This window comes from Myxocyprinus asiaticus, chromosome 39, assembly GCF_019703515.2.
Source record: "Myxocyprinus asiaticus isolate MX2 ecotype Aquarium Trade chromosome 39, UBuf_Myxa_2, whole genome shotgun sequence".
Taxonomy (NCBI): domain Eukaryota; kingdom Metazoa; phylum Chordata; class Actinopteri; order Cypriniformes; family Catostomidae; genus Myxocyprinus; species Myxocyprinus asiaticus.
Window position 1 is genome coordinate 23,024,133 of NC_059382.1, and position 27,738 is coordinate 23,051,870.

General features: G+C 36.4%; 1 protein-coding gene across 3 annotated transcripts in view; it reads right to left on the reverse strand.

Moving 5' to 3' along the window:
• LOC127430233 (cell adhesion molecule 1-like) overlaps nt 1–27,485 on the reverse strand; it is a 334,868-nt gene extending 307,383 nt beyond the window's left edge. For 2 of the 3 annotated variants that reach the window (XM_051679870.1, XM_051679867.1), the window contains exon 1: nt 27,357–27,485. In XM_051679870.1, coding sequence (XP_051535830.1) covers nt 27,357–27,432 — 76 coding nt within the window. In that variant the 5' untranslated portion in view covers nt 27,433–27,485. The remainder of the gene's footprint in view (nt 1–27,356) is intronic. The other variant, XM_051679869.1, reaches the window with a different exon arrangement.
• Between the last annotated feature and the right edge of the window lie 253 nt (nt 27,486–27,738).

The window sequence follows — 27,738 nt, forward strand, 5'->3', positions numbered from 1 at the left end:
GATGAAACTAGAGGCTACTCTTTTGACTCAAACAGGTTTTAATGTGAAAACTTAAGCTGGTCTCTTACCAGATGTAGTTTTGTTGCCATTTCTCCAAAAGACAAACTCAGCTGAGATTGGCACCATGTTGTTTTGTCACATGACGGTGTGCTGAAAGATTAACCCTTTAATGACAGCCTCAGTTGTTCAGCTTCTGAGCTGAAATCAGTTGGTTTAAAAAAAAAAAAAAAAAAAGCATAGCCTATAACAAAGCCAAAACGTAATGTCCACGCATGTGGACGCAGGGTCTCACAAGGTTATTGTTTACAAAAATTTATTAAATTTGCTTAATAAAATGTCTAAAACATGAAATTGTGTGTCCTTCATATTTTTATTATGAAGCAATATTGTTTTCATAGTTAACTACTGTAGAGTATTTTAAATAATGGTTAAATTACTGTATATTAAATGTTTTATAATATAAACTTTCAAAATATATAAAAGCTTTATTTTGACTATAGTACGGCCAGTCATACCATGTCACTTATTTAAATAATAAATAGGCCATGTATTACCGGATATTTTAGACTAGTTTTTTGGTGGACAACCAAAAAGGTTTGATACATCTTCAGCCTTGTAGAAATATAGGTATATTATGAAATAATGAATTAAAAAATTAAAAAAGCAAGCACTACCAGAAATTGACAAACAATATTTGCTTTAAACATCTCACAATATATCAGAAGGCCGCTTTCTGTAGCCTTCAAATAATTATCAATCCAGTATAAGATTATATATTAAAGGAATAGTACACTGAAAAATTAAGAAATTCTGTCATAATTTAATCACCCTTATGGTGTTTCTAACCCGTATGACTTTATTTATTTTGCGCAACACAAAAATTAGAATATTTTGTAAGTATCCTGATCTTTTCAATATAACTGCAGTTGATAGTGACCCACTTTAAATCTTCAAAAATACCCAAAAGTATAATAAAAGTAGTATATGCCACTCATGCATCATATTCCAAGTCTCCTAAAGGCATACAATGGTTTGTGGTGCAAATCAATCCAAAATGCAAGTAATATTTCAGTGAAAAACTTTGAACACAAACATTGAGCGCATTTCAAATTGTCTTGACATTACAGATCAGAATCTTCATAACATTTTCTCCTTTCATGTTTTGCATAAAAAAGTGGTACATGTTTGGAACAACATGAGGGTGAGCAAATTACGTCAGAATTCTAATTTTTTTACGTACACAAAATCCCTAAACTTGTTAGCGCTCACTGGGCATTGTTTCATTTTCCTAATTAGCTCTTCTGCGTCTAACAAGAATAAACTAATTAAGTGATGCTGCCATCTTAACTAAACAGCCTAAAACGAAAGCCCCTCTGGAGTTCAGTGCTGCTAAACAGATGTGATCCAGCCTGTTATTAGTCTTCCCAGAAGCAGAGGTGTGAGCGTCAGTGGTCCGTCTGTGTGGTGGCGACCTGCTCTGTAACTGGATAGGAGGCAGTCACTGCAAGACCAAAGCAGATTGCTACAGCAGACCACAAATGCTGACAGATGGCTCCTCAACCTTTTCACTGGCAGCCTTTGTGGTAGCAAGGGAACTCAGCAAGAAAACCATCCATTTGGAAGTATTTTTGGAGTTGTTGTTCCTGTTTCTATGGGCAAAATATTTCCAGTATCTTCTTTTAACGGAGGATGCTAAACACATTTTTGAAACTGCAAGTTTGGGGCACAAGCAGGGAAATTCCAAAACTAAGTACAAAACTTAAGTACTAAACTGTATATATCTATTTGAGATCATCATATCTAATCTGACTTGACACTTCTAATTAAAATCTCACAGGCACAGCAGTAAACACCACAGGAAGCCTCTTTCACCCACGGCTTCCACTTTCCTTTGCATTCACATTTTTTTTCCACAACAAAAATTGTTTTCGTCACAGTCTTCTGTCTACACTGTATTTCAATTTGGTCACATTTTAATCTTTTGAATATTGTTAAATTGTCAACAAAAATTTAAATGACTGTTGTCAATAAAAAAAAGCTCTAATCTAATTTGTCATTTGCTAGCTACATTAAATGCATGGTAATGATATTATAAGGCTATTATAAACACGTTGTAGTAGCTCTCTTCTGTTAGGGCTTTAACCAATTATCCAGTTTATGGCATTTTAATTTTGTCTTTATTTGTTAATGATAATGCAAGCACATTTTGCACTTTGATGAAGTTTTTGCCATCAGAATTTGTTTTTAGTTATTGTCCCAATAATGTCACTGAAATACAGTATATTTGTATCATAAAAAAATAAATAAAATGGTAACACTTTACATATAGCATTAACTAATGTAAACACATACAACTTTTCATTTTAAAAGTGCATTAGTATATGTTAAAATTAACATAAAACATTATTAATAAGTGCTGTAAAAGAACTGTTCATTGTTAGTTCGTGTTAACTGTTAACCAAAAAAAAAAAAAAGCTTGCAGTAGCTTGCAATTTTGTATGATTTCCTAATTTTTTCTGCATAAACCATGAATCTGAGGTAATCAGATCTTTTTTCTGCATGTTTACCAGCTGCAAAACAAATGCTTGAAATGCTTGATGCAGTCAAGACATCTCCAGCTGCACAACCGCCATCCTATCATTTCTACATAGGCTTGCCAACTGTCCTGTCTTAGCCAGGATGTCCCGTATTTTGGCTGATATGATGACGTCCTATATGGGATGCCTAGTGTCCTATATTGTAGAGCCTAGACACTCAAGGGGGATCCTATTGTGTTCACCGTCAAAAATGGTAGTGGGACCACAGTCTGAACGCATACATCACAGCTAACGTTTAATCTTCACACACTCTTTGGGAGCTACTCTGAGTGTGGTGCACAGTGCAGAGTGCAGAGTTCATTTGGAGTGCTCACACAATGCACAGTTGCATCGCTAAAATGGGATAAAAAACATGGTGCTCATGTCATTTATTCACTAAATTTGACTTGTGGTTAGAATTTAAAGTGCTGAATAATTGCAGTTATCTCAAATAATCACGGTTAGATAAAATTATCACTATCAGGCGATGCAATAATCACAACAAGTGTAATTATTCATATATCTTAGTTCTTAGTTTCGAGTTTTATTGTAGGTCTACTATTTTAACCACACCAAAGTTAATTTGCATTGTAAGAGGCAAACATTGTTAATATGAAACAAAAAATTAAGGGTCTGCCATTGAACTCGTATTCTCTGCTGTATCTTAAATGTATGGTATTTTTGTGTATATTTATTATTTTGAAACCACTTTATATTAGATGGCCTTAACTACTATGTACAATGTACTTATTATGTACATGCATGTTGTTGCATTGTAATTACATTTAAAGTGCCTGCATTTAATTGCATTTGTAGTTACACTGTTAACTTCACCCCTAACCCAACCCTTACCCCAAAACCTAACTCTAACCCCTTATCCTAACCCTAACCCTACCCTTACTCCTAAACCTACCCGTACCTCAACCTCAGTAGCAGCCAATGTGGATATTTTGCAGAACAACATGTAGACACACAGTAAATACATAGTCTTGTATGTATTTAATGTTAGTACATAGTAGTTAAGGCCACCTAATATAAAGTGTGAACATAATTTTTCCTTACTAACTGCATATTCAGTTATTATTCAATAGAATATTCACAGGTATTTGCACTTATACCGTCATTCACCCAAATGACACAATAATGATTTTTTGTGACTTTCCAAAAAAAATAAAATAAATAAATAAATAAAAAACCCACCTCAAATGGCATAAAATTTTTTGAGAAAAGACTGAGAAAATTCAGTTTCAGTTTTGGCCGCAATAATCAAGAAAAGTTGCCGCAAAGTCCTGGTTGTTCAATGGACTGCAAATCAAAGATGTGGATGAAGCACATACAATTTAAATCAGAAGTTTACATACAACTTAGCCAAATACTTTTAAACTCAGTTTTTCACAATTCCTGACATTTAATCATAGTAAACATTCCTTGTCTTAGGTCAGTTAAGATCACTACTTTATTTTAAGAATGTGAAACGTCAGAATAATAGTAGAGAGAATGATTTATTTCAGCTTTTATATCTTTCATCACATTCCCAGTGGGTCAGAAGTTTACATACAATTTGTTGGTAACATTGCCTTTATATTGTTTAACTTGGGTCAAACTTTTTGGGTTGCCTTCCACAAGCTTCTCACAATAAGTTGCTGGAATTTTGGCCCATTCCTCCAAACAGAACTGGTGTAACTGAGTCAGGTTTATTGGCCTCCTTGCTCGCACAGGCTTTCTCAGTTCTGTCCACAAATCAGATTGAGGTCAGGGCTTTGTGATGGCCACTCCAATACCTTGACTTTATTGTGCTTAAGCCATTTTGCCACAACTTTGGAGGTATGCTTGGGGTCATTGTCCATTTGGAAGACCCATTTGCGACTGAGCTTTAACTTCCTGGCTGATGTCTTGAGATGTTGCTTCAATATATCAACATCATTTTCCTTCCTCATGATGCCATCTATTTTGTGAAGTGCACCAGTCCCTCCTGCGGCAAAGCACTCCCACAACATGATGCTGCCACCCCAATGCTTCACGGTTAGGATGGTGTTCTTCAGCTTGCAAGCCTCACCTTTTTTCCTCCAAACATAACGATGGTCATTATGGCCAAACAGTTCCATTTTTGTTTCATCAGACCAGAGGAAATTTCTCCAAAAAGTAAGATATTTGTCCCCATGTGAACTTGCAAACTGTAGTCTGGCCTTTTTATGGCAGTTTTGGAGCAGTGGCTTCTCCCTTGCTGAGCAGCCTTTCAGGTTATGTCAATATAGGACTCGTTTTACTGTGGATATAGATACTTGTCTACCTGTTTCCTCCAGCATCTTCACAAGGTCCTTTGCTGTTTTTCTGGGATTGATTTGCACCAAACTACATTCATCTCTAGGAGACAGACTGCATCTCCTTCCTAGCGGTATGATGACTGCGTGGTCCCATAGTGTTTATACTTGCATACTATTGTTTGTCCAGATGAACGTGGTACCTTCAGGCATTTGGAAATTGCTCCCAAGGATGAACCAGACTTGTGGAGGTCCACAATTTTTTTCTGAGGTCTTGGCTGATTTTTTATTTTTTTATTTTTTTGATTTTCACATGATGTCAAGCAAAGAGGCACTGAGTTTGAAGGTAGGCCTTAAAATACATACACAGCTACACCTCCAATTCAGTACACCTCCTATCAGAAGCTAATTGTCTAAAGGCTTGACATCATTTTCTGGAATTTTCCAAGCTGCTTAAAGGCACAGTTAACTTAGTGTACTGTATGTAAACTTCTGACCCACTGGAATTGTGATAGTCAATTAAAAGTTAAACAATCTGTCTATAAACAATTGTTGGAAAAATGACTCGTGTCATGCACAAGTAGATATCCTAAACAACTTGCCAAAACTATAGTTTGCCAATCTGAAATCTGTGTAGTGGTTAACAAATTAGTTTTAATGATTTCAACCTAGGTGTATGTAAACTTCTGACTTCAACTATATAATTTCACAAATCTAATCGCTACATACATTGTTCCTGTAACGAACTGGCCATGGAGACGGTGTTAGGATCCATGTGCAGGAAGTTTATTAAAGTAAACAAGCAAACATTCCAAATCGGCAGGCAAATAGAGGTAGCTGTTAAGCAGGCGGTATAATCCAATAAAACTAATAGACAGTCCAACAAGGCAAACAAAACAAAGGGGTATCCAAAGGCAGTAAATCCAGGAAAACAGGCAATGGTCATAAAAAGAGAACAATCAGCAATGGCAATGGCAATGGCAAAACACTTGGTAAGGCAGGGTAAACTGGCAATACTTTGCAGAGTCAGAATGGAACAGCATGGCATTTATATAGTTCAAACAGGAAATCACCAAAGAAGAAATGGTACAGAGTTAGTATTCAGGAGAGGGCTCCCTCTGGTGGTTGGTAGGAGGGGTAACAACCTCGGATGTTACAGTTCCGTTCAAATAACTCCTCTGTCTCCTCATTTTCTTTACATAGTAAGGTCCTGAGGGGAAGATGTGTTCCAAGTTTCATGCTCAAACTCCTTCATTGTGGACAGTAAGTCAAAAAAAAATTGTATCTCTCTTATAGATTACATGAATTTGTTCAATTAATGGAATTAGAAGATGAAGTCTATTATATAAACATAAATTACATACAGCCTCTCAAATTTATTCACAGGTAGACCATTAAGACTACCCAGTCTTTAAAGAGGGCCAGGCTTTACTGTGTAGAAACAGGCAGCCAATGTTAGGAAAATGAAACACTCAAGGAAGACATAAGTCTCATTAAGGTTCATAAATGACATCCCTAATAAGATCCGTGGCCTGATATTAAGAGTCTCTCTAGTGATGGCTGATGAATTTCAGTTGCAAATGAAAGCTTTGGAGAGAGCTTAGCTTAGTTTACTGTAGATGTAATTCATCCTTGTGTGTCCTTGCAGACAGGAAATATCTGGCAGAGCTATGGTGGGTTCACCTGTGGAGATGCGCTCCCACCTTAAAGAACAGCTCTATCGTTTTAGCTCATAACAGACACTTTCCACAAAAGCAAGTCAGGCCAGGGCATGGACTATATTTGAGAATCCATAAAGGCAGAAGTCAAATGATTTTTAAGAGGCAAAGGGATTCTTTAACAACAAAGCTCTATAAAATAAGATGTTTGCGAAAGATATGTACATTCCACTTGTAAATACTTCAGACAGTTCTCTATGAATTCAGAGAAGAGCTTTTAAGAGCTTCATAAATTATTCTGTTTTTTTTTTCCTTTTCTTTTTTAAAGACGAGCAAACATGACAGTGTAAAGAAAGCGAATGCATTCAGTTCTGAATGAAAAAATAAACATAATTTATTCATTATTAGCCACCCTGTAGCTCTAATAGAAAAAACACAGCTAAAGACAGCGGGGTCATAAAGCATGGCTGACACAGAATAAATGTGAGCGACCCATAAGAGTTGTGCAGAAAAGGTCGACCTGAAATCAAAGCATGCATGAAAGGAGAGCTTAGCTGTTCAAGCATCGTTATGCGGTCATATGACTCTGATGTGTCATCCACTCAAAGTGAGGCCCGTTTCACACTGCACACACAAGTTGTAAGTGAAGCAACAGCATAACTACAACAGCAGGTTTGCGTTGTGCTTTCACAATGACAAAGTTTCTAGTGCGTAACAGCTGCAATTCTGCACAGAAATTAAAGAGAAAAAAAATATTTATGGCCTACTGTTGAATATTTTCTTTATTAAATGCCATAAATTATAGAATGGAAATAAAAAATAAAAACATATTGTTGTGAAAGATTTTACATGAGAAAGAGGATCACATATACATACAGTACAAATGGTAATTAATCTACACTGTTGTTTTAGTGCTAAACGATGCAATTTCTCTCAGAATTTTCATGAATGCACAACTGATGTGAAGATTTTGACAGAAAATGTACTGAAAAAAAGCACCTAAAGGCAAAATAAAAGTAATCTATACAACTCTAGTGGTTAAATCCTTGTTTTCAGAAGTGATATGATAGGTGTTGGTGAGAAACAGATCAATATTTAAGTCCTTTCTTTACTATAAATCTCCACTTTCACCTTCACATTCTTCTTCATGTGTTTTTGGCGATTCACATTCTTTGTGCATATCACCACCTACTGGGTGGAGGGGGAGAATTTATAGTAAAAAAGGACTTAAATATTTCTGTTTCTCACCCACACCTATTATATCACTTCTGAAGACATAGATTTAAAGGAATATTCCGGGTTTAATACAAGTTAAGCTCAATCGACAGCATTTGTGGCATAATGTTGATTACCACATAAAATAATTTTACTTGCCCCTCCTTTTCTTTAAAAAAAGCAAAAATCTGGGTTACAGTTAGGCACTTACAACAGAAGTCAATGGGGGCCAATTTTGTAATATTAAAATACATACCTTTTTCAAAAGTATAGCCACAAGACATAAACAATATGCGTGTGTACATGATTCTAGTGTGATAAAATTGCTTCCTAACCTTTTCTGTGTAAAGTTATAGCCAATTATGATGTAATGTCAACAAACCCTGAAACCCTAAAATGACAATTTAAACTACTTTACAGATTCACAGTAATCAACATTATGCCACAAATGCTCTCGATTGAGCTTAACTTGTTAATATTCCGGAATATTCCTTTAACCACTGGAATGTTCCTTTAACCACTGGAGTCACATGGATTACTTTTATGCTGCCTTTATGTGCTTTTTTGAGCTTCAACATTTTGGTACCTATTCACTTGCATTGTGAGGACCTACAGAGCTGAGATATTCTTCTAAAAATCTTGGTTTGTGTTCAGCAGAAGAAAGAAAGTCACATTTGGGATGAGGGTGAGTAAATGATGAGAGAATTAAAAGTTTTGCATGAACTATCCTTTTAACTTGCACCAAGCCCGATAGACGCCTTTTATAAGATGGTGAGTAGTTCACTCCATTAAAGGCATATATTTCAAAAGACTGTGTTGATAAATAGGTTTATAGTGCATTTTCACACTACGCTTGCAAAATTAGGCTCAGTGTGGTATGAAACAGGCCTTATGCACAGAAAATCACAACAAAAAGCATCTCATTACCATGCACATAATTTTTTGGAGGAGAAATATACAGTACTTAGTACCTTGATTCAAAGTCACTCACAAGGGGCCTAGGTGCCCTGGGTTTTTTGTATACACTATGTGTCATGTGAACTAACCAGCTATAGACTGATGATGATTTAAAAGGCTTGGGGAGACAAGTCCCTCTAAAAGGGTTGTGACAGCATGGTGGCAAGTGTTGTGGTTCTGACAGGATGTTTACATCATAGTGCAATACATCCTGATGTCACCTTCAAATAGGCTGTGCTTGACTGAAAGCCTGATTGGTCCCATAAATTCCGGCTCTAATTACATCTGTGAAAGCACACAAACCCTCTCACCAGCCTTTTCGGACAACTATTAAAAGAAACAATGAACGGTGCCGTTACACTGCTTTGCATACGGCGACAAGCTGATATGTCACTGTGATGGCTTAATGTACCATAATTAGACCATTGTAAAACTCTGATAGCAATGGAACAGCAACACATGAAGCAATCAAAAGGACAGAGATGTTTCACTGGGAGAGATTGAATTGATGTCAGGGAAGACAGATAATGAATAATGGAAGGTGACTGACTCGTCAAAGACAAATAGCAGGAGACAAAAATAAACATACATTTTGTCTGTAGCTGATGTCCCCCTGTGTCTCTGGAACCATCATGCATAATTATGAATAATCACCGAACAAGGAATACCTTGCACCACAAAAATCGTGCACCGCCCAAAACATGTCATTCATCATAATAATAGCTATACTAACTAACCAATTTAGACTGATAAAGAATGAGGCAAAGGTCCATTGTGTGCATTAAACTTTAAGTGAGAGATGTTGTGCTCTGTAAAAGCCGATTTAAAGAACCCTGATAAAGAATAAATTATACAATACTGATGACAATTTCAGCAGCTTTTCTATAACAGACTTAATGACCTTTTGTGACTTTGGTGTCATTACACACTAAGCTAAATTATTTGTTATTAAGTAATCTAAATCATCTGCCATTACATACATGTCCATTCCTGATGTTTTGATGATGCATTATTGATTTCTGTCATCAGACTTTCAAATGAATAATCTAAAATTAAAACCCACTACACACCAAAAAAGGCAAAAGTCTCAAGAATCTACCATGATGTCATATGAATTTAAAACTCATCTGTCACTTAATACAAATTAATACAAAATATGACCCAAAAAGAATACATTAAATTTAACTTCACCTTTTGTTTTATAAATCATTGGCTGCCGAGAGCATGAAACTGCTAAAACATTTTTTTTTACAGTTTTGATACATTGTTGGGTCTCCACTTGCCACTTGATGTCTAATGTCAAATCTGTGTCCTAAAGCAAACTATTGCATGTGCTTTGTTATGCTGCTCATAATATACAGTAGGGCTGAAACCATTAGTTGATGTTATCAACAACGTTGACAATAAAAAATTGTAGACAAAAATTTTCATTGTCGTATAGTCATTTAATCTCATTTAATGTAACAAGAGATCACATTAAACTCTAATGATGACGTGTGAGAGCATTTTCTTTAGCAGCTTTACTGCAGAAGAAAAAAAATTATCTGAGAATGTTGAATATAACATTAAAAATACAAATATTTTAAAATATCTAAAAATTGTTTTAAAAAAGATGCATTCACCTGAGAAGCAGCATATAAGATATTTTGACTTGCTTTTAGAGAATAGATCTTGAATACAAGTATATTTTGTCTTTACTACACTCACAGAAGTATAACCAAGTGAAAAAAATACACTTATATACAAAATACAATTATATTTAAGATACTTCTCTTTTTTTCCCCCTTTAATTCAGTGAATGTCATTCATGATTTTGTCCTCTTTACTGTTAGTAAGCACTATTTAGCACTAAGCACTTTTTATGACTATATATATATATATATATATATATATATATATATATATATATATATATATACAGTTGCAATCGAAATTATTCGACCCCCCTGACCAGCAATACATTCTGGTGATGTGAATTAAAACACATCAACTAAACCTCAGTAAACAGTCAAAGTAAGTTTTTAATACACATTTGAGTGATTTTGAGAACAAAGGGTTCAGTTTACCCAAATTAAAAAAAAAATTAAAAAAAACAAATTATCTCCACAAATGTCATGTCAAAAATATTCAACCCCCAAAGTCAGTCATTTGTGGAGCATCCTTTATATAATTTCGACTGCAACTGTATATGTATATATATATATATATATATATATATATATATATATATATATATATATATACACACACACACACTGTACATATATAGATATACAAAATCTTTCACATTTTTAAAGGAACACTAAAATGGAAAATCCAAAATCAGTGCAGTGTCATCTTTAAGGGATAGTTCACTCAAAAATTAAAATTCTGTCTTAATTTACTCACCCTCATGTTGTTCCAGTCCCATATGAATTTCTGTCTTCCATGTAATAAAAAATGGATGTTAGGCAGAATAGCCTCAGTCACCATTTACTTTCATTGGATCTTTTTTCCATACAATGAAAGTGAATGGTGACTGAGGCTAACATTCTGCCAAACATCCAAACAACACTAATTCTGCCAAACAAAATTTTTTTGTTCCACAGAAGAAATAAAATCATATGAGTTTAGAACAACATGAGGCTGAGTAAATAAAGACAGGATTTTCATTTTTTGTGGTGAATTGTCCCTTTAAAAGATTCATCCAGATAGCCAATTGCCCCTTCCTGAGCTAGGCTTATGATGTAAGTACCAGGCAATTCAAAAATCACTCTGTGAATTATGTCTGTCAAATCATTTCTTGTTCTACCATGAATAAACAAATATGCTCAAGCTGGGGCGACCGACAAATCTCATCAAATTATTTAATTACCAGTTAATGGATGACCTTGTGAGGTGAACTTTAATTATATAACACTTCATGGTCAGACAGTTGCAATTTTTGGTTTGCTGGAAAGATAAACGTCCTTCTGCCGAGATGTGATGAGCACACACAGAGATGAGGGGCTGTTTAAAAATACAAGACTGATTTTTTTTTTACACCCAGTTGACATTACAAAAAAGATATTGAAATGTCAGGATTGTGATCTCATATGATGTTCTTAGAGGAAACATCATGCCACAGTGAATTACAAAATTATGACAGTATATCACTCATCAAATACAGTAAATACATTTAAAGTTCACCATTTACAATGTAGGAATGTATAACAAAAAGTGTCCTGTATATCTTATGTTATAACTTTTTGCCTGGTGGTCCTGTGGTGCGACAAAGGAATTAATTAATTTCGCCAAATGAGGTTATAAAAGCTGCATGCATAATACAGTAATTATAAACAATGGCCAAATGCTGTTTAAAATAGTTTTAGATGGAGTATGTGAACTTTCCAATAATATTTCATCTCAAATAAAATAAATAAACACAGTTCTAAGTAAACAAGTTCATAACAGTTATTATCATGCTCACATATCAAGGAATTTTCATTTAATGTCAAGTGAAAACTCAAAATTTCTATTTTCTATTTAAAACTCCTTGAATGCCCTCGTTCCTCTTATGCAAGTGGCCCTTTTTTCGCAACAGTTTTTTGTCTGTGCCACACGACTGATAAAATGTGAGGGGCTGAATGAGGTTTTACAAATAATCCAACTTCCATGGCAGCAAACCAATTACTGAGGCTAAGATAACCTCTTCCCTGTCAGGAGGAATTAACCATTGTTTCACAAAGGCCAGTCAGTGCTCTTCAGCATCTGCGTCACACTTGTTGCAATGTAAAATTTATGTGGCATGAATCATTCACAGAATTCTCAGTGCAACATACTTAGTAGTTGCTTATTTGTGGTGATTGCTTAGGCACGTATCACTATTCTTATTGCTCATTCGTAAAATTAGGGATTTGAACAAACCTCTTATCCTAAGTATTAAACCTACTGTAAGAATATAACTTGTCCCGCACCTTTTGTGCTATGTACCAACATGATCACACGGGAAGCCGGTATGTTGTTTCCGAGAGTTCATGTGCCCTAGGATCTGCCACATTATTCCAACTCACCAACAAGCACCATCTCCTATCAGACATTTTTGCATTGGCTGCAATGTGTTTACCTTCCAGTGTGGTGTGACCGGAAGTGCGTTGAGTCAGCCACGTGGGAGACCCATATTCATATACTGCGTTACAACCTGGATGTATTCACATTCTTATCAATCAGTGATAAGTGCGATTCGGAGGTTGCATTTTCCCCTCTAATATTATATTTTTACTCCAGTGATGGTTAGGTTTAGTTTTGGGGTTTGGGGGTACAGTTCATAAAGTATGCATTCCTCTTCACTGTATAAAAGCCTGCAAAGCTGAAAACAACTAGCTTTTGGCTCCGTTCTGTGGATATTACACCCGAAAAAGGTACAGTTGAAGTCAGAAGTTTACATACACTTAGGTTGAAGTTATTAAAACTAATTTTTTAACCACTCCACAGATTTCATATTAGCAAACTATAGTTTTGGCAAGTCGTTTAGGACATCTACTTTGTGCATGACATGAGTCATTTTTCCAACAATTGTTTACAGACAGATTGTTTCACTTTTAATTGACTATATCACAATTCCAGTGGGTCAAAAATTTACATACACTAAGTTAACTGTGCCTTTAAGCAGCTTTGAAAATTCCAGAAAATTATGTCAAGCCTTTAGACAATTAGCCAATTAGCTTCTGATAGGAGGTGTACTGAATTGGAGGTGTACCTGTGGATGTATTTTAAGGCCTACCTTCAAAGACAATGCCTCTTTGCTTGACATCATGGGAAAATAAAAAAATAAAAATCAGCTAGGACCTCAAAAAAAATAAAAAATAAAATAATTAAAATAAAAAACTTTGGACCTCTACAAGTCTGGTTCATTCTGGGAATCAATTTCCAAATGCCTGAAGGTACCACGTTCATCTGTACAAACAATCCCAATCCCAACCGTGAAGCATGGGGTGGCAGCATCATGTTGTGGGGGTGCTTTGCTGCAGGAGGGACTGGTGCACTTCACAAAATAGATGGCATCATGAGGAAGGAAAATTATGTGGATATATTGAAGCAACATCTCAAGACATCAGCCAGGAAGTTAAAGCTTGGTCACAAATGGGTCTTCCAAATGGACAATGACCCCAAGCATACCGCCAAAGTTGTGGAAAAATGGTTTAAGGACAACAAAGTCAAGGTACACAAAGCCCTGACCTCAATCTGATAGAAAAAGCATGTGCGAGCAAGGAGGCCTACAAACCTGACTCAGTTACACCAGTTCTGTCCGGAGGAATGGGCCAAAATTCCAGTAACTTATGGAATCAAAGCATCAAAATGTTTGACCCAAGTTCAACAATTTAAAGTTAAACTTCTGACCCACTGGGTATGTGATGAAAGAAATAAAATCTGAAATAAATCATTCTCTCTACTATTATTCTGACATTTCACATTCTTAAAATAAAGTAGTGATCCTAACATACCTAAGACAGGGAATGTTTTCTATGATTAAATGTCAGGAATTGTGAAAAACTGAGTTTAAATGTATTTGGTGTATATTTGGTATAAGGTGTATGTAAACTCTCTGACTTCAACTGTAGCTTCAACATGCCCATATGCCCAACAACACTTATCGTTTTGGCCACTGGAGGCACTGTTTTGCATTTTGGTAAGCACAGACCGATTTCAGCTAAAGAAAAGTCAACAGGCCTACAAGCCCTCAGTCCAGCCTCTCTCAGCCTAATGCGGACAGTCTGAGCACTGATGGAGGGATTGTGCGTTCCTGGTATAACTCGGGCAGTTGTTGTTGCCATCCTGTACCTGTCCCACAGGTGTGATATTCGGATGTACCGATCCTGTGCAGGTGTTGTTACACGTGGTCTGCCACTGCGAGGACGATCAGCTGTCCTTCCTGTCTCCCTGTAGCGCTGTCTTAGGCGTCTCACAGTATGGACATTGCAATTTATTGCCCTGGCCACATCTGCAGTCCTCATGCCTCCATGCAGCATGCCTAAGGCACGTTCACGCAGATGAGCAGGGACCCTGGGAGTCAGTAGAAAGGTCTCTTTAGTGTCCTAAGTTTTTATAACTGTGACCTTAATTGCCTACTGTCTGTAAGCTGTTAGTGTCTTAATGACCGTTCCACAGGTGCATGTTCATTAATTGTTTATGATTCATTGAACAAGCATGGAAAACATTGTTTAAACCCTTTACAATAAAGATCTGTAAAGTTATTTGGATTTTTACAAAATTATCTTTAAAATACAGTGTCCTGAAAAAGGGACATTTCTTTTTTTGCTGAGTTATATATATATATATATATATATATATATATACTTAAATTAAAGGGGGGACCCAAGCCATCTTTAGAGACCAGAATATCATAGAGACTTGAGGGTGGGCTTTTTACTGTAAGCAACTACCCAGAACAGTCTAATATCATGGTGGCAATATTTGCATGAGCATGCAACACTCACATTTTCTCCACAAAATGCACAAATCTAGTTTTATGTATGAAATGCCTTATGGATAGATGTTGTCCCTCACTCTCAGGGCATGCATCATGCTGCTCTCTCATAAGATTTTCTTGTTTCTATATTACTTTAATGTTTTTTGGCCATTTTATTCATCTCAGACATCATCTGTAGGGTGTTTCCATGTTGGATCTCTGTTCATATCCCAGTAGTAAACATAGCACCGTATGCCTTCAGCAAATATTTTCAAATCATTAAGCAGTGTCAACAGTTCATAATGTAACTGTGCAAATTTAAATCAGTTTAATTCTAATTCTGATCAATTAAAATGTATTGCAAGAAAACAACTCCTTAGAGCACCTGTGTTTCAAATGTAAAAAGCATTTTTTTATTTAAATTACTGAAAATTGAACGCACATTAATGAGGTATTTTTCACGTCCTTGTGCCAGTGATAAGGAATCTTGCTTAGAAAAGGCATGCTACCTTTGCCTAACTGCTGAAATTGCCATGCTTTCCATTGATATCAAAAGTAATTATGAATAAAAGAAATTGTAATTTTTATCAGATTTGCTATTGTCTTTGTTCTCTTATGCGACACTGAAAAAAAAAATTACCTAAAAAATGCTTTATGTCGTTGGATAAACCGAGTACAGATGTAACACTTTTTGCTTTTTGCTGTACTGCACAAATACAGAGCAGAACAAGCATGCCATTTTTACACATGAGATACCTTTATCTGACTACTAACAAAATAAATGCCAAAAACCTGCATACATTGTTCCTATTTTCTACAATTACTGTTTGAAGACAAGGAGTGCTTTTGCTACAACTGTCCCATATCAGGTACAGTTATAACACTACCCCAGGACAGTTGTAATGTGCTAAATAAGGCATTATGCCTGACTTAAGTGAAATATACTGACACGTTTTATACTCTGTGATTGTTTTTGAATATTTCTAATTCTTGCATATGTATAATTTCTAACACATCAGCTGGAAATACTCTTTTAGTTTTCCTCACCCTGATACTAGACATCATGTATCATGCACACACATGCACACAAACCAAAATACTCATTTATAATCATATTTTTGATAAATCTACTTCACAAATCTACATCTCACATTTTAAGAATACTTAATTGATTTGTTTTGCTTAATAATGTACATTTTCTGACTGAATAAAAGCTAACACAACTCTAGAAGGGGCTTTGGCAACCATGTTTCTTATGAAGCATGTACAGTTGCACAATGTTACATTTGTCCCTGCTGATCACCTTGCATGTTTGCCTAATTTCTTCTGTGACCTTACATCCTAGGATTTCCTAAAATACATTTGGGTATTTGAAGGTAGACAAATAAAAAATGTAACAGTTAGTTTCCTTTCATGGTTCAGAAATAATGACTTATTCATAATGAAAGAGGAGTAAGAAATCAAAAGAAAAAAAAAAATATCCCCCAAAACTAAAAATAATTCCTCATCAACATAGACTGTGTTCTTCAATCCTTTTTCAGCACACTTTCAAACAGCCCTGCTGAGTGCTACCTTTTCTCCTAAGGGTTCTTCTTTTTGGCGATTCGCATTCTTCGTGCATATCGCCACCTACTGGGCAGGGAGGAGAATTTATAGTAAAAAAAAAAAAAAAAAGAAATTTAATATTGCTCTGTTTCTCACCCACACCTACTATTCCGCTTCGGAAGACATGGATTTAACCACTGGAGTCATATGGATTACTTTTATGCTGCCTTTATGTGCTTTTTTGAGCTTCAAAGTTCTATCCACCATTCACTATGGACCAACATAGCTGAGATATTTTTCTAAAAATCTTCGTTTGTGTTTTGCAGAAGAAAGAAAGTCATACACATCTGGGATGGCATGACGGTGAGTAAATGATGAGAGAACTACACTTTTTGGGTGAACAATCCCTTTAACCAACCTGAAACTACTTCATAGCCATGCAATTATAGTAAATTAGAACTCAATATGGTTTAAATGTGCTGTTTACTAAATATGCATTTTTGTAAGTGCGATATAAGAAAACCTAAACATTCACATGCAATTTCATTCAACCCTCTACCAAATGGATTCATGCACATATCTGAGCTGTTCCTAAATTTGCACTCTTCCTGGGGTGCATACTTTAAAAAATAAGTGGCCTACTACCGAAAGCCAAACAACAAATTAACTCAAGTCATGATGTTGCTGGAAACCTACTCCCCTGTATCACATTTCTGGCCTTGTATTGCACAAATGTATTACACAAATCAATGGCCTTGTTAAGCCAAAATTAAATAGCTATTGTGCACAGTGCTCAAAGCTCCACATGAGAAAAAAGTTGTCAGCTGAAGAGCAGAGGTGAGAGATAACATTCCTATTGTGTAGATGACAAGTAAACTACTAAGAAATTCAAATAGAAACAGAGACACAATTTGTTACAAGCCAAAGCATGATGGCTCAGTAGAGGACTACCATGATGTTTATCTTCCTAATCTGACACCATGAAACCATCACAAGTTCACATCAGACTGGAGAAATATGAAAGTATACCTGATTAATTAAAGTGACAGAATCACAATTTAATGTCAACATGATATTAAAATTGAGCCTATTTACTTTCTTAATGCATGGCACGTTATTATTATTTTTTTTTTTTCCATTTGTCTTCGTAATCTTTCATCAAAATTTCATCAAAACAATGCTATCATGTCCCGCCCTACTTATTTTTGTTGAAATCCAATTTAACTCGTAAATGTGTCACACTACAGAAGTAAAATGGGTTGCGAACAAGCTTCCATGCTGACTTCAATAAAATAAACATTACAACCATATTACTTCCATGAAATGTGGGGCCTATTATCAGAATGCTTCTATTGAATTAACCTGTCCCTGTGAAAAGTGCACGTTCTTAGAGACATTTACAGAGGCATGCCACATCATGTTAACATCTGTTTAAATGAATAAAACAGGCTCTCACCTAAAATACAAGCTTTAATAGCTACAGCAAGAGAAAGGTTTCAGCTCTACTCTTAATGCAGTGAGATGACATTAATAACACATCGTGCTTAATAAACGCCTATACAACTGGCAAAAAATTCCATCGTGCTATTCTGAGGACCTATGGTGATTCAGTCTGACACATCTGATACAGTGCCATTCCTCAATCAACCACAAAGGAGGCTTCATTACATGGACACCCTTCTCATACTGGACTAGCGATCAATAGATGGCTGATTCTACTGAATTAATATGATTGCTCAGGGTGCATTTTCCTGATTCAACAGTGACAAATGATAAATTAAAGTCCTATTGTAAAACAGTAATCAAGATAGCATTTCTCAACTGGATAAAGAAAGCACAAAGCTACTGAGTTGAGTTAAACATTTTACAATCTTTGTTTTTATGCACCGTTGAGACATGTTGGTAAAAAATGTGCTTGTGGCTTGGGAATCAGTGGAAGTACCAGGTCGGCAATTAAACAGTACCATATAATTTTTCAGAAGTTATAATGTTATACAGATCTTATCAGATAACAACAACAAAATGAAATTTAATCTGTCAATATACAGTAGCAACACAATGCTTGATCTCAGCATAACTGCCATGATAACACCTCAAATGATAATTTTAATTTACATTTAACAATGTACTCAAAAAACATTAATTTAAATAGCTATAGAACTTGCAAATCAAAGCAGTTTATTCTATAGCAGTGGTTCTCAACTGGTGGGTTGCAGGTCTGTTGTGTTAAATAACCAATGCTAAATGTGAATAATAGTATGCAATTAACCAAAAAATCGTGTATAGTTTGGATAACAAAAATAATTAGGCTTAAAACATTTTAAAAGGTATAGGATAAAAAAACTTCTGCTATCTCTTTATTTTTTTATGCATACTATGCATTTAATCTATAGCTTATCTATAGTTATTCAATTCTGTTCCTAGAGGGTCTCTATCCTTCAGAGTTTAGTTGCTCTGTAATTTTCAAGTCATCCTGAGAACCTTTATTACTGGTACAGGTGTGTTTGATTAGGGTTGGAGATAAACTCTATATGATATATAGAACTAAAAAAGCCCTGCTCTGTGATATTTTTGTGCACATTTATCTGTCACTTGGTAGAAAAGTAGGCCTAATAAACCTAGTATGCAACATGAAGGCTGCCATATTTACTCTTGGGCGCTCATTTCCAGGAAGTCATATGACTGATGACTCATCAATGGCAGCAGGAAACACGGTTCCTTTTGAATGGCCCTCATTTGGGAATTCAGCGATAGTATGTCGAAAGTTGTGCTGCTGAAATCAGTCTACTAAAATTATAATCATTGCCCCCCAGTGGGAAAAGCTGAAAGTGTTGTTGAACGCATGGGCATATGTAAGCTCCAGCTTCCGGGTGAAATGTCCGCAGAGTGGCAGTCAACGTAAATGCATATTATATTAACCCTACTCCCTAACCCAAACCCCAACCCTAAACCTAACTATCAGTGGAGTAAAAAAAAAATTTGATTACATGGATTAATTTTTTAATTAAAATCCATTCACATAACATGATTTGAATACTGGTAACTTTATAGTTAGTATACATTTCTTAGCAACTTGCTTTAGAATAGGCCTACAAGTCATTGCATATATGTTTTCTCTGTTCACGTGCATGTCAAGACATGAAGGGGGGGAAAAAAGGTCCGATCATTTCAACAGAACTTTCATTATATTTTTTTTTATATTGTAGGCTAACGAGAAAAAACCTTCTGTGTGAAATGTTCAATTTGGCCTACTTTATCTGACATCAGTGGATCCATCCATTGGCTTAAAGAACTTGTAATTGGTCTATCCAGTAGTGGTGGTTATTTTGATTTATCTCAATGATTCGAGTCATTTGAATTTGTTCACCAAAAAGATTTGTTCAGATTAGTTCATAGACCATTTCTGCAAATTACGCTTTTGCACCTATAGGTGACGCCAAATGGCCATCTTTTATCCTTTGTACAAGATAACTGCACAGCTATTCACGACTGTAACAAGTCTAATGATCATTTATGAGTCTTCAGAACTGCAGTGTTTAAGCATCATAAGTGTTTCCCCACAAATTACAACAAAGCAAATCTATCATAGTGTGCAACTGCTGAGCATGATTTTTTATCAAACCATACAAAAAAAGACAATACTAGCCTAAAAAAGAATAATGAGTTTCAGTAAAGTCTGTATGTCATGGTAATAAGTTGTTTATCACATCATTATATTCTTAATTCATCCGGCCCATTTTCTTGTTGAACGAGATTGTCGAATTGAACAAACGACATGCCTTCTCCTTTCGTTCAGCCAGTCAGCAGATCCTCTTGTTCATGAATGAGATGACTGAGTCATGCATTTTGTTAGCGTAAGTGTACCAGTACATTCAGACGTCTCATCTCATTCAGACTCAAATGACTGACTCGAACTTCAGTGAAGTTTAGTGAAACAAATGATATGCTCCTTCACAGCCTGCACTTGAATGCTATTGGCTCACACTATAATCAGTCTTACAGGCATAATAAGCTACCAAAACAATCTGGTGCTTCCAGTGCGGGCCTGACAAGCATGGTTCCGCGGGGCGGTCAGAACATTTCAGAGGGCCGTAACCAGAACCCATGTGTCTGAGGTTGCTCAGGTAACGGACTACCAGTAGCGTTAACAGGGAAAAGAGACTACGATTGAAATGATGCTAAAATGCCTTACAGAAAATGGTACTTGTCAGTAAACAGGCAGTATGAGGCTAATTTCATGGTACAGAAACATTTGGAAGCAACGCGTCGATTTCCTGTGCGAACATGTGGTTTTTACCATCATAATGGTGTAGTTACAGCATTTACCAGCAGGGGCTATGGATGTGAGACGAACCGTCCAATTCCTGAACTCTTCATTTAGCTAGAAGCTAGACTGTGCAGATAGATGTTCCAGTCCCAGGTCCTTGTTTTGATTGAGGTGATGAGATTAACCACTGAGAGTATCCAGCGTCCTGACATTCTTAAGTATTTAGCAGCTCTATTGAATAGCACCTCCCCTCTGAGCCACCATCTGTACGTTCTATTGATTGGTCACTCTCTCTTACTCAGACAGCCGGAGTCCCACTCTACGTCTCAACTGATCGATGGTGATGCGATGTGCAGTCGAGACTGCATTCACAATGTCATTGTGGTTTCTAACTAGCACGCACTTCTCTGCTTTAAATATTTTAAAACACTGGGACTGCAATCAATTTTTGGTTAAGGGGAAAAGGAGGAGCTATATTCTCTTTAGCGCTTGGGAGACCAAAACAAAAACAAAGACTGAGTAAACATAGGGGTCTCTGGAGAACACGCTGGGACCTTATAGGTTCTATCAATGGCTCTGTTTGTAAGTGGGTCACATCTCACTGAGCTTTGGGGGCATGTCACCATTCATATGTTTCTGAACATTTTTCACAACAACTCTCAAAGCATGGTGAGATGAACTAGGTCATCATAACACACGTATCAAAAAAAAAAAAAAAATTATATTGCAAGCACATACTTGGTAAACAGATTCTAAACATAGCTATCAATGCAGTATAGACATGAGTCATAAACTATATGCCTGGATTTTAAAGGATAGAATACAATTGATTTGCACTCAGTTATTATTTAAAGTAAAAATAAAACAGCATTTGCAACCCATTTTATTTCCATAATGTGATATTTCTGAGTGAAACAGGATAACAAGACAAAATGTAGGGCGACACTTGATTTTATCCATTGGGAATTGACTGGATCATGAAAAATGCTTTACAAGTGACAGATGGTTGGAGGGAAGGGGTTGGAAATCAAATGGGCTTGGTGACATCAGTTGAAAGGAAAGTCGTTCTTTTCATTACATTTAGATGAAATATTACATTTTCTTCCTTTGAAATAATGTGCATTAATTAATTGTTTACAATATGACCAGGAACATGTATTAAGAAAGTAAATAAGGTCCATTTTGATTTCAGGTTGAAATGTTTTACTTATACTCACCCTCATGCAGTCTCAAACTTTCTTTCTTCTGAAACACAAAGATATTTTGACACAATGTAAGTCAATGGGGTCCAAAACTTTCAAGCTCAAAATAGGAAATAAAGGCAGCATAAAAGTAATGCATACGACTCGAGTGGTCTAATCCATGACTTCTGAGGCAAAACGATCACTTTGGGTGAGAAACAGACAAAAATGTAAGTTCTTATACACTATAAATCTTGACATTCACGGTCTATTTGGTGCATTCACGAGAAAAGCTCATTCATCCACGCACTTGAAAGAATCAAAGACTCACCATCTTGAAGCCTGCTTTGTGTTCCAATCGAGCCGGATGTCAAGATTTAAAGTGAATAAAGACTTACATTTTGGTCTGTTTCTTACCCAAAGCAATTGTATCATTTTAGAAGACATGGATTGAACCACTCGAGACCTATGGATTACTTTTTATGCTGCCTGTCCTTTATGTTACAAACCCCTTATACATCCTTCAAAATATCTTTGTTTAAGTTCCGTAGAAGAAAGTCAAATGAGTTTGAGTCTTATTGAGAATATTGAGAATTATGAATTTAGTGTAAACTTTTAACAATATTTGTATAAAACATGTAGAAAGCAATTGAAAACTAAACACTAACAGTGTTGGGGGTAATGCGATAAAAGTAACGCGTTACGTAATCAGATTGCTTTTTTGAGTAACGAGTAAAGTAATGCAATATTTTTTATATTAGACCATAATATCGGAATTTTTAAATAAAGTAACGCATTGCTTTTGTACACCTCTCCCTTTATTGCGAGAAATCAGGAGTAAAAGTGTGCAAACGTCAGGGAGGAGACGTAGTGCATGATTGGCATTTTAGTTCTATAGAGTGTGAGGCCAGAGACTATTTAGCAGAGATGAGTCACTTCTGTTTAAATGAATGGGAGAAACTGGAACGCCCAACCAAAAAGCTCTTGCACCCAACAGTCAATAGATGTAGAAAGTCCCGCCTTGCAGGCCAAAGAGCCAATCACCTTTTAGATACAGACATCGCCTGTCAATCAACCCGCTAACACGCATGCACATTTCGTGTTTTAGCGTAATATGAGGTCAACATTCGGTTGAGTGAAATGCGATTGATTCATGTGTTAAAACGCTGCATTCAAAAATCAGTAAACATGTTTTGGCAGAGGGATTATAAGACTAGTCTTCCACTGAACATGACATGATATACAGGGTGAAATACCCGCTCAATTATCTGACTTATGCAGCCAAACTGCTCCGTGTTACAGCTCCCCGTAACTGGGAGAATGGGATGAGAAAAGACTCTGGATCAGTGACTCCGAGCAACGTTCCACATCTATTGTGTATGCAGAGAAAATGTCTTAGTTTCTAAAAATATTCTACATTTTTGTTTTATAATAAACAAGTAGTTTGATTCATGAAACAACCCCTTTTTTATGACATTTTGGTAGCATTAAAAACGATTCCATTCAAGTTGTATCAACATGTCCCTTTGAAGTTGTGCCGTCTGTACGCACCGTGGATCAACTCAAAACAAGCATGCACTGTGATGACTTAAGTGAAAAATATTATTTTATTATCAGACAAATTCTTTGAACATGTTAGGCTGGCATTCCCCACTGAATTGTATCTTGACTTTTGAAAAACATCTTGAGTTGACTCTGACATTGTCGATGGGCACAGCACATGATGACATATATTATGCAGGTTCAAGTGTTGGACTTTGCTGCTTTAGGTAAGAAAGTGGTTATTCTTCATTATTCATATTGGCTGCCATATTGATGGAAAAACAAATCATGCATATTCATGTTATTGATTCTTTATAAATATGATGTGAAGACCTACTTTCTAAATATCTATTTGTTTACTACGTTGTTTTGACATGAGTGCTGTACAGTAGCTAGCATGACCTGTAATGTCTCTTGTATGCAATGCATAGCTTATTTGTAAAAGTAATGTTACCTAACACTGAACACTAATATTTTAAAGGTGGCATCATTCAAAATATCTCCCATAATGACAAGAAGACAAGAACAGTTTAGCCCGATCGACTGATGCTATGTAGCTCTCTGTAGTACTTCAGCGGCTGTTAAACCAAGCAGACCGTGCACTTTGTGCCCTGAAAAACAACATTATTTGATTTGTTCATGGTCAGTGCCTAAACAATCCTGCCAACTAGGACAGACAACGAGCTTGGTCCATGAAAGACAGGGAAGAATGAGAACAATGACACTATTTATCACAGAAGACAGGAACCCCCTCCCCTCATCATATTCCACTCTCATTACTCCACCAGTGTCATGAATGAAGCATTCTCTCTCCACTGGGGCTTCTTTCAATCTGTTACCACTAATTGACTGTGTGATGCTGCATAGCACTAAACTAGTCTCCGTCTTGCAGCAGCGATAGTCTATTGGCTTGAAGCATCATTTTGTTTATGGTCTAGTACCAACAAGAGGGTACTTCAGCTCTGACATTTAGTAATAAAGAGGTATAACCAGAAAAGTAAGACAGGAGGGGTCTTTGTAGTGCTTAAAAACTTCCCCTGTCCTTGTGTGTTGACTCACTAGAGAGGGTTCTGTTGTGAAGTTACGTAAGTGGATGAGTAATATGTAATAACCCCCAATAGAGATGAATAACAGATTGCAGTCTCATATTAAAATATGATCCGACTATTTGGTGAAATACACAAACACAAAATGGAGCAGAATTGTTGAGTTGTCAAAATTATGTAACTTTATAGCCTGCTTTGAACTTCAGCTTGAAAAGACTCCTTTAATGCGAGATGTAGTGATTCTGATTCAAGTGCATTAATAACACAGCAAATAAAATACTATAACTGTGCAGGGCAACATAATTTTCTCACAACACATCATTATCTTCTCACTTCTAAAGAAAGTTTTCCACACATTTCCATCTCGGCAACTTTACCATCTGGCATGACCATAATGTAGTGCTGTACATTATTTAGCAATCAGCACAAGGCTTATTAAGGAGGGATAATGTAAATCTAATGAGCTATAAATTCAGTTGCTTTATATGGAAAATGAAAATTGTTCCAACAAATTATCTAGAAAAGTGACTGCACCAATGGTGCAACATTTTAATAAACTCCCAATCAACAGTTAGTTGGAATTCAGGAAATCTTGAGGAAACAAATAAACAACACATGTGCAGAAAGAAAATTCAAATGGAAATTCCTGCCACATTTGAGCGCATGTGACCCATTTTTTCGCTAGTCTTTTCTTTGTGGGTATGTTTCTGAGGGTTTCTCACTATTTTAGAGGTTTTTAAATTAGTGCTGATTGTTGTAGGGAGTGTCAGAACATTCATCTTCCATAACATTCATCATGGGGCATAGTGAATTATGCAAAAGCTGCAGTGTGTTTCTAATATTTACAACTCCATTGCTCCCTCACACTGATGGGAACTCTACCTGTGAGTCATGCAGACTGAAAATTACCCTTGACATGAGGCAATTTACATAAATATCCCATCTCATTAGGAAAGTATTGTTTGCCTGTGAGAATTGTCCCGTATCAGAATTATTGTTTCTTGTTTTAAGAGAATATATATATTCCCTCTATCAAGCCAAGTTACAGGCAGGCTCATGCCGTTAACTGCAGTTCATCCATGATGATAAGTTGCTGTCTAGTATTTATGTATGTGTTTGTGAATGCAATATATGTACTGTATATGCATGCATATTTATGTATAGGATGGCGTTATAGCTGTAAAATCTCAGCAGGACACATAAAAGGCAATCTCGTGCATGGACCCCAAAAAATAATGTTCCCTTTCATTTCACAAATAATATTCTAGGTTGTTATATATGGATTTAAGAGCACTTATAGGAAAGAAAGTGGGTTTGAAATCTCTTTAAGAAAACCTATACTTCCTGCCTTAGACAAAAGCATTGTATGCAATGTAGAAAATGGATGCAAAGGCAGTATAAAGCACCCAGATCTCTCTCTAGTCACCAAACTAACGTGTGCACCCAGCAACTGTGCTTCTATTAGGGGACACATGTATGATGTGCACTGTTACATTAACGTTGACACTTACAAAGGTCTTTTAAGCACTGATTACCTTTGGTGCATTATTTGACACTGGAGAATGCGCAAACAAGTCTATGTTTAATTATTGCTGTAAATCTGGAATATAAAAATAGCTCAGAATTTATGACAGAACACTGAGATCTCATTTGCAGAACATCTACAGAGCCAACAACTTGCAGAAAACCTGTTGATGGATGGAATGCGCAAGGCGCAAATCTCCAACATGCTCAGTATAACGGATGACGGATGAGCGTTGCGTACGGCAGGAAAACAATCAAATCAAGCAGAAGAACAGTCAAGGATCTCTTTACGAATCCCAACGCCATAGTAGACCAATCGGTAAAACATATGTATTCATAAAGAAAGCAGAGAGAACGGACGAGGGCTGTTATGTTTACAGAAATATAAAGTGCGCGCAATGCCGCGGTCACTTTTAAAGTATTGTGAGTACCGTTAAGGGCCGTTCACACCGTAAACGTCTACATGTCCGGCTGTGCTCTATTTACGTTGCGCTAGACGGACGTCTTTAACCATCCAGCTGTTTTGAGTCAGGTTAAAAGTAACTTCAGCTTTTAAAAGCGTGTCTCGAGGCAACAGCGTTCTGTTACTTGCGTTGCGCTGCGTCTAGCTTTTTTAGAACGCGTTCGGTCTGAACTGCCCCTTATTCTGCAATCCGTGCATTCGACACTTAAAAAATATTTTTTCTCTAGACATTCTAAAAAATGTGCATTTTGAAAAATGCATTGTTCTAAAGAGCACTTGGAACGTTGTATATTCATTTAAACCCCATAACAGAATTTAAAGCGCATTTGATTCATTTTCAAATAGCCAGCATTTCGTATTGACTTCTGCCTGTGTGAAACGGACTTGTTTCCTCACATCAGCACCACTAGGTTACTCTTCAGCATCTGGACAGTACTTTTCTCCAGCTAAAGGGGCAGACACATTCTGAATATTCATACGTGGCAAAGAACTCCTCAAATCAAGCGTTTTCCATGCAGAGTGCGAAACATTAACTATGTGAGACACACTTCTACACGCACTGAGCTGCGAGAGTAATGACTATATGCGCAGCATCAGTGACACGCACAAGTAGCCTATTACATGTTGTTTACCTACCGCTCTGACTCGCTTAGACAATACAAATAAGCATTCGTATATATTCCGCTTGTCTTACCTTTATGCAGACACGTTGCTAAAATCATGTAGAAAAAGAGTGAAATAGAGTGAGATCCAAGTCCCGAGATCGCCATGTTGAACACCTGCTTCTGTCTGACGGCGCTAAATCACCTAGAGACTCTCACAGGATAATGAGATGAGGAGGAGGGAGGGAGTAAATACACACACGCGCGCGCGCGCAGACACACAAAGTATGCAGTTCTTAAGCAAACACTGTCCTCTGACAATTACAAAAAGTGCCCGTTTGATTCAGCTGAATTCTTTACATTTATAACTTATATTCAAATGTTGCAGTATCGCGTATGAAGAATTTATCACAGCATTTAACCATCTTATTGTTGACAGGTGAAAGAATAGGCTACTTTTGGTCCCTAAAACAA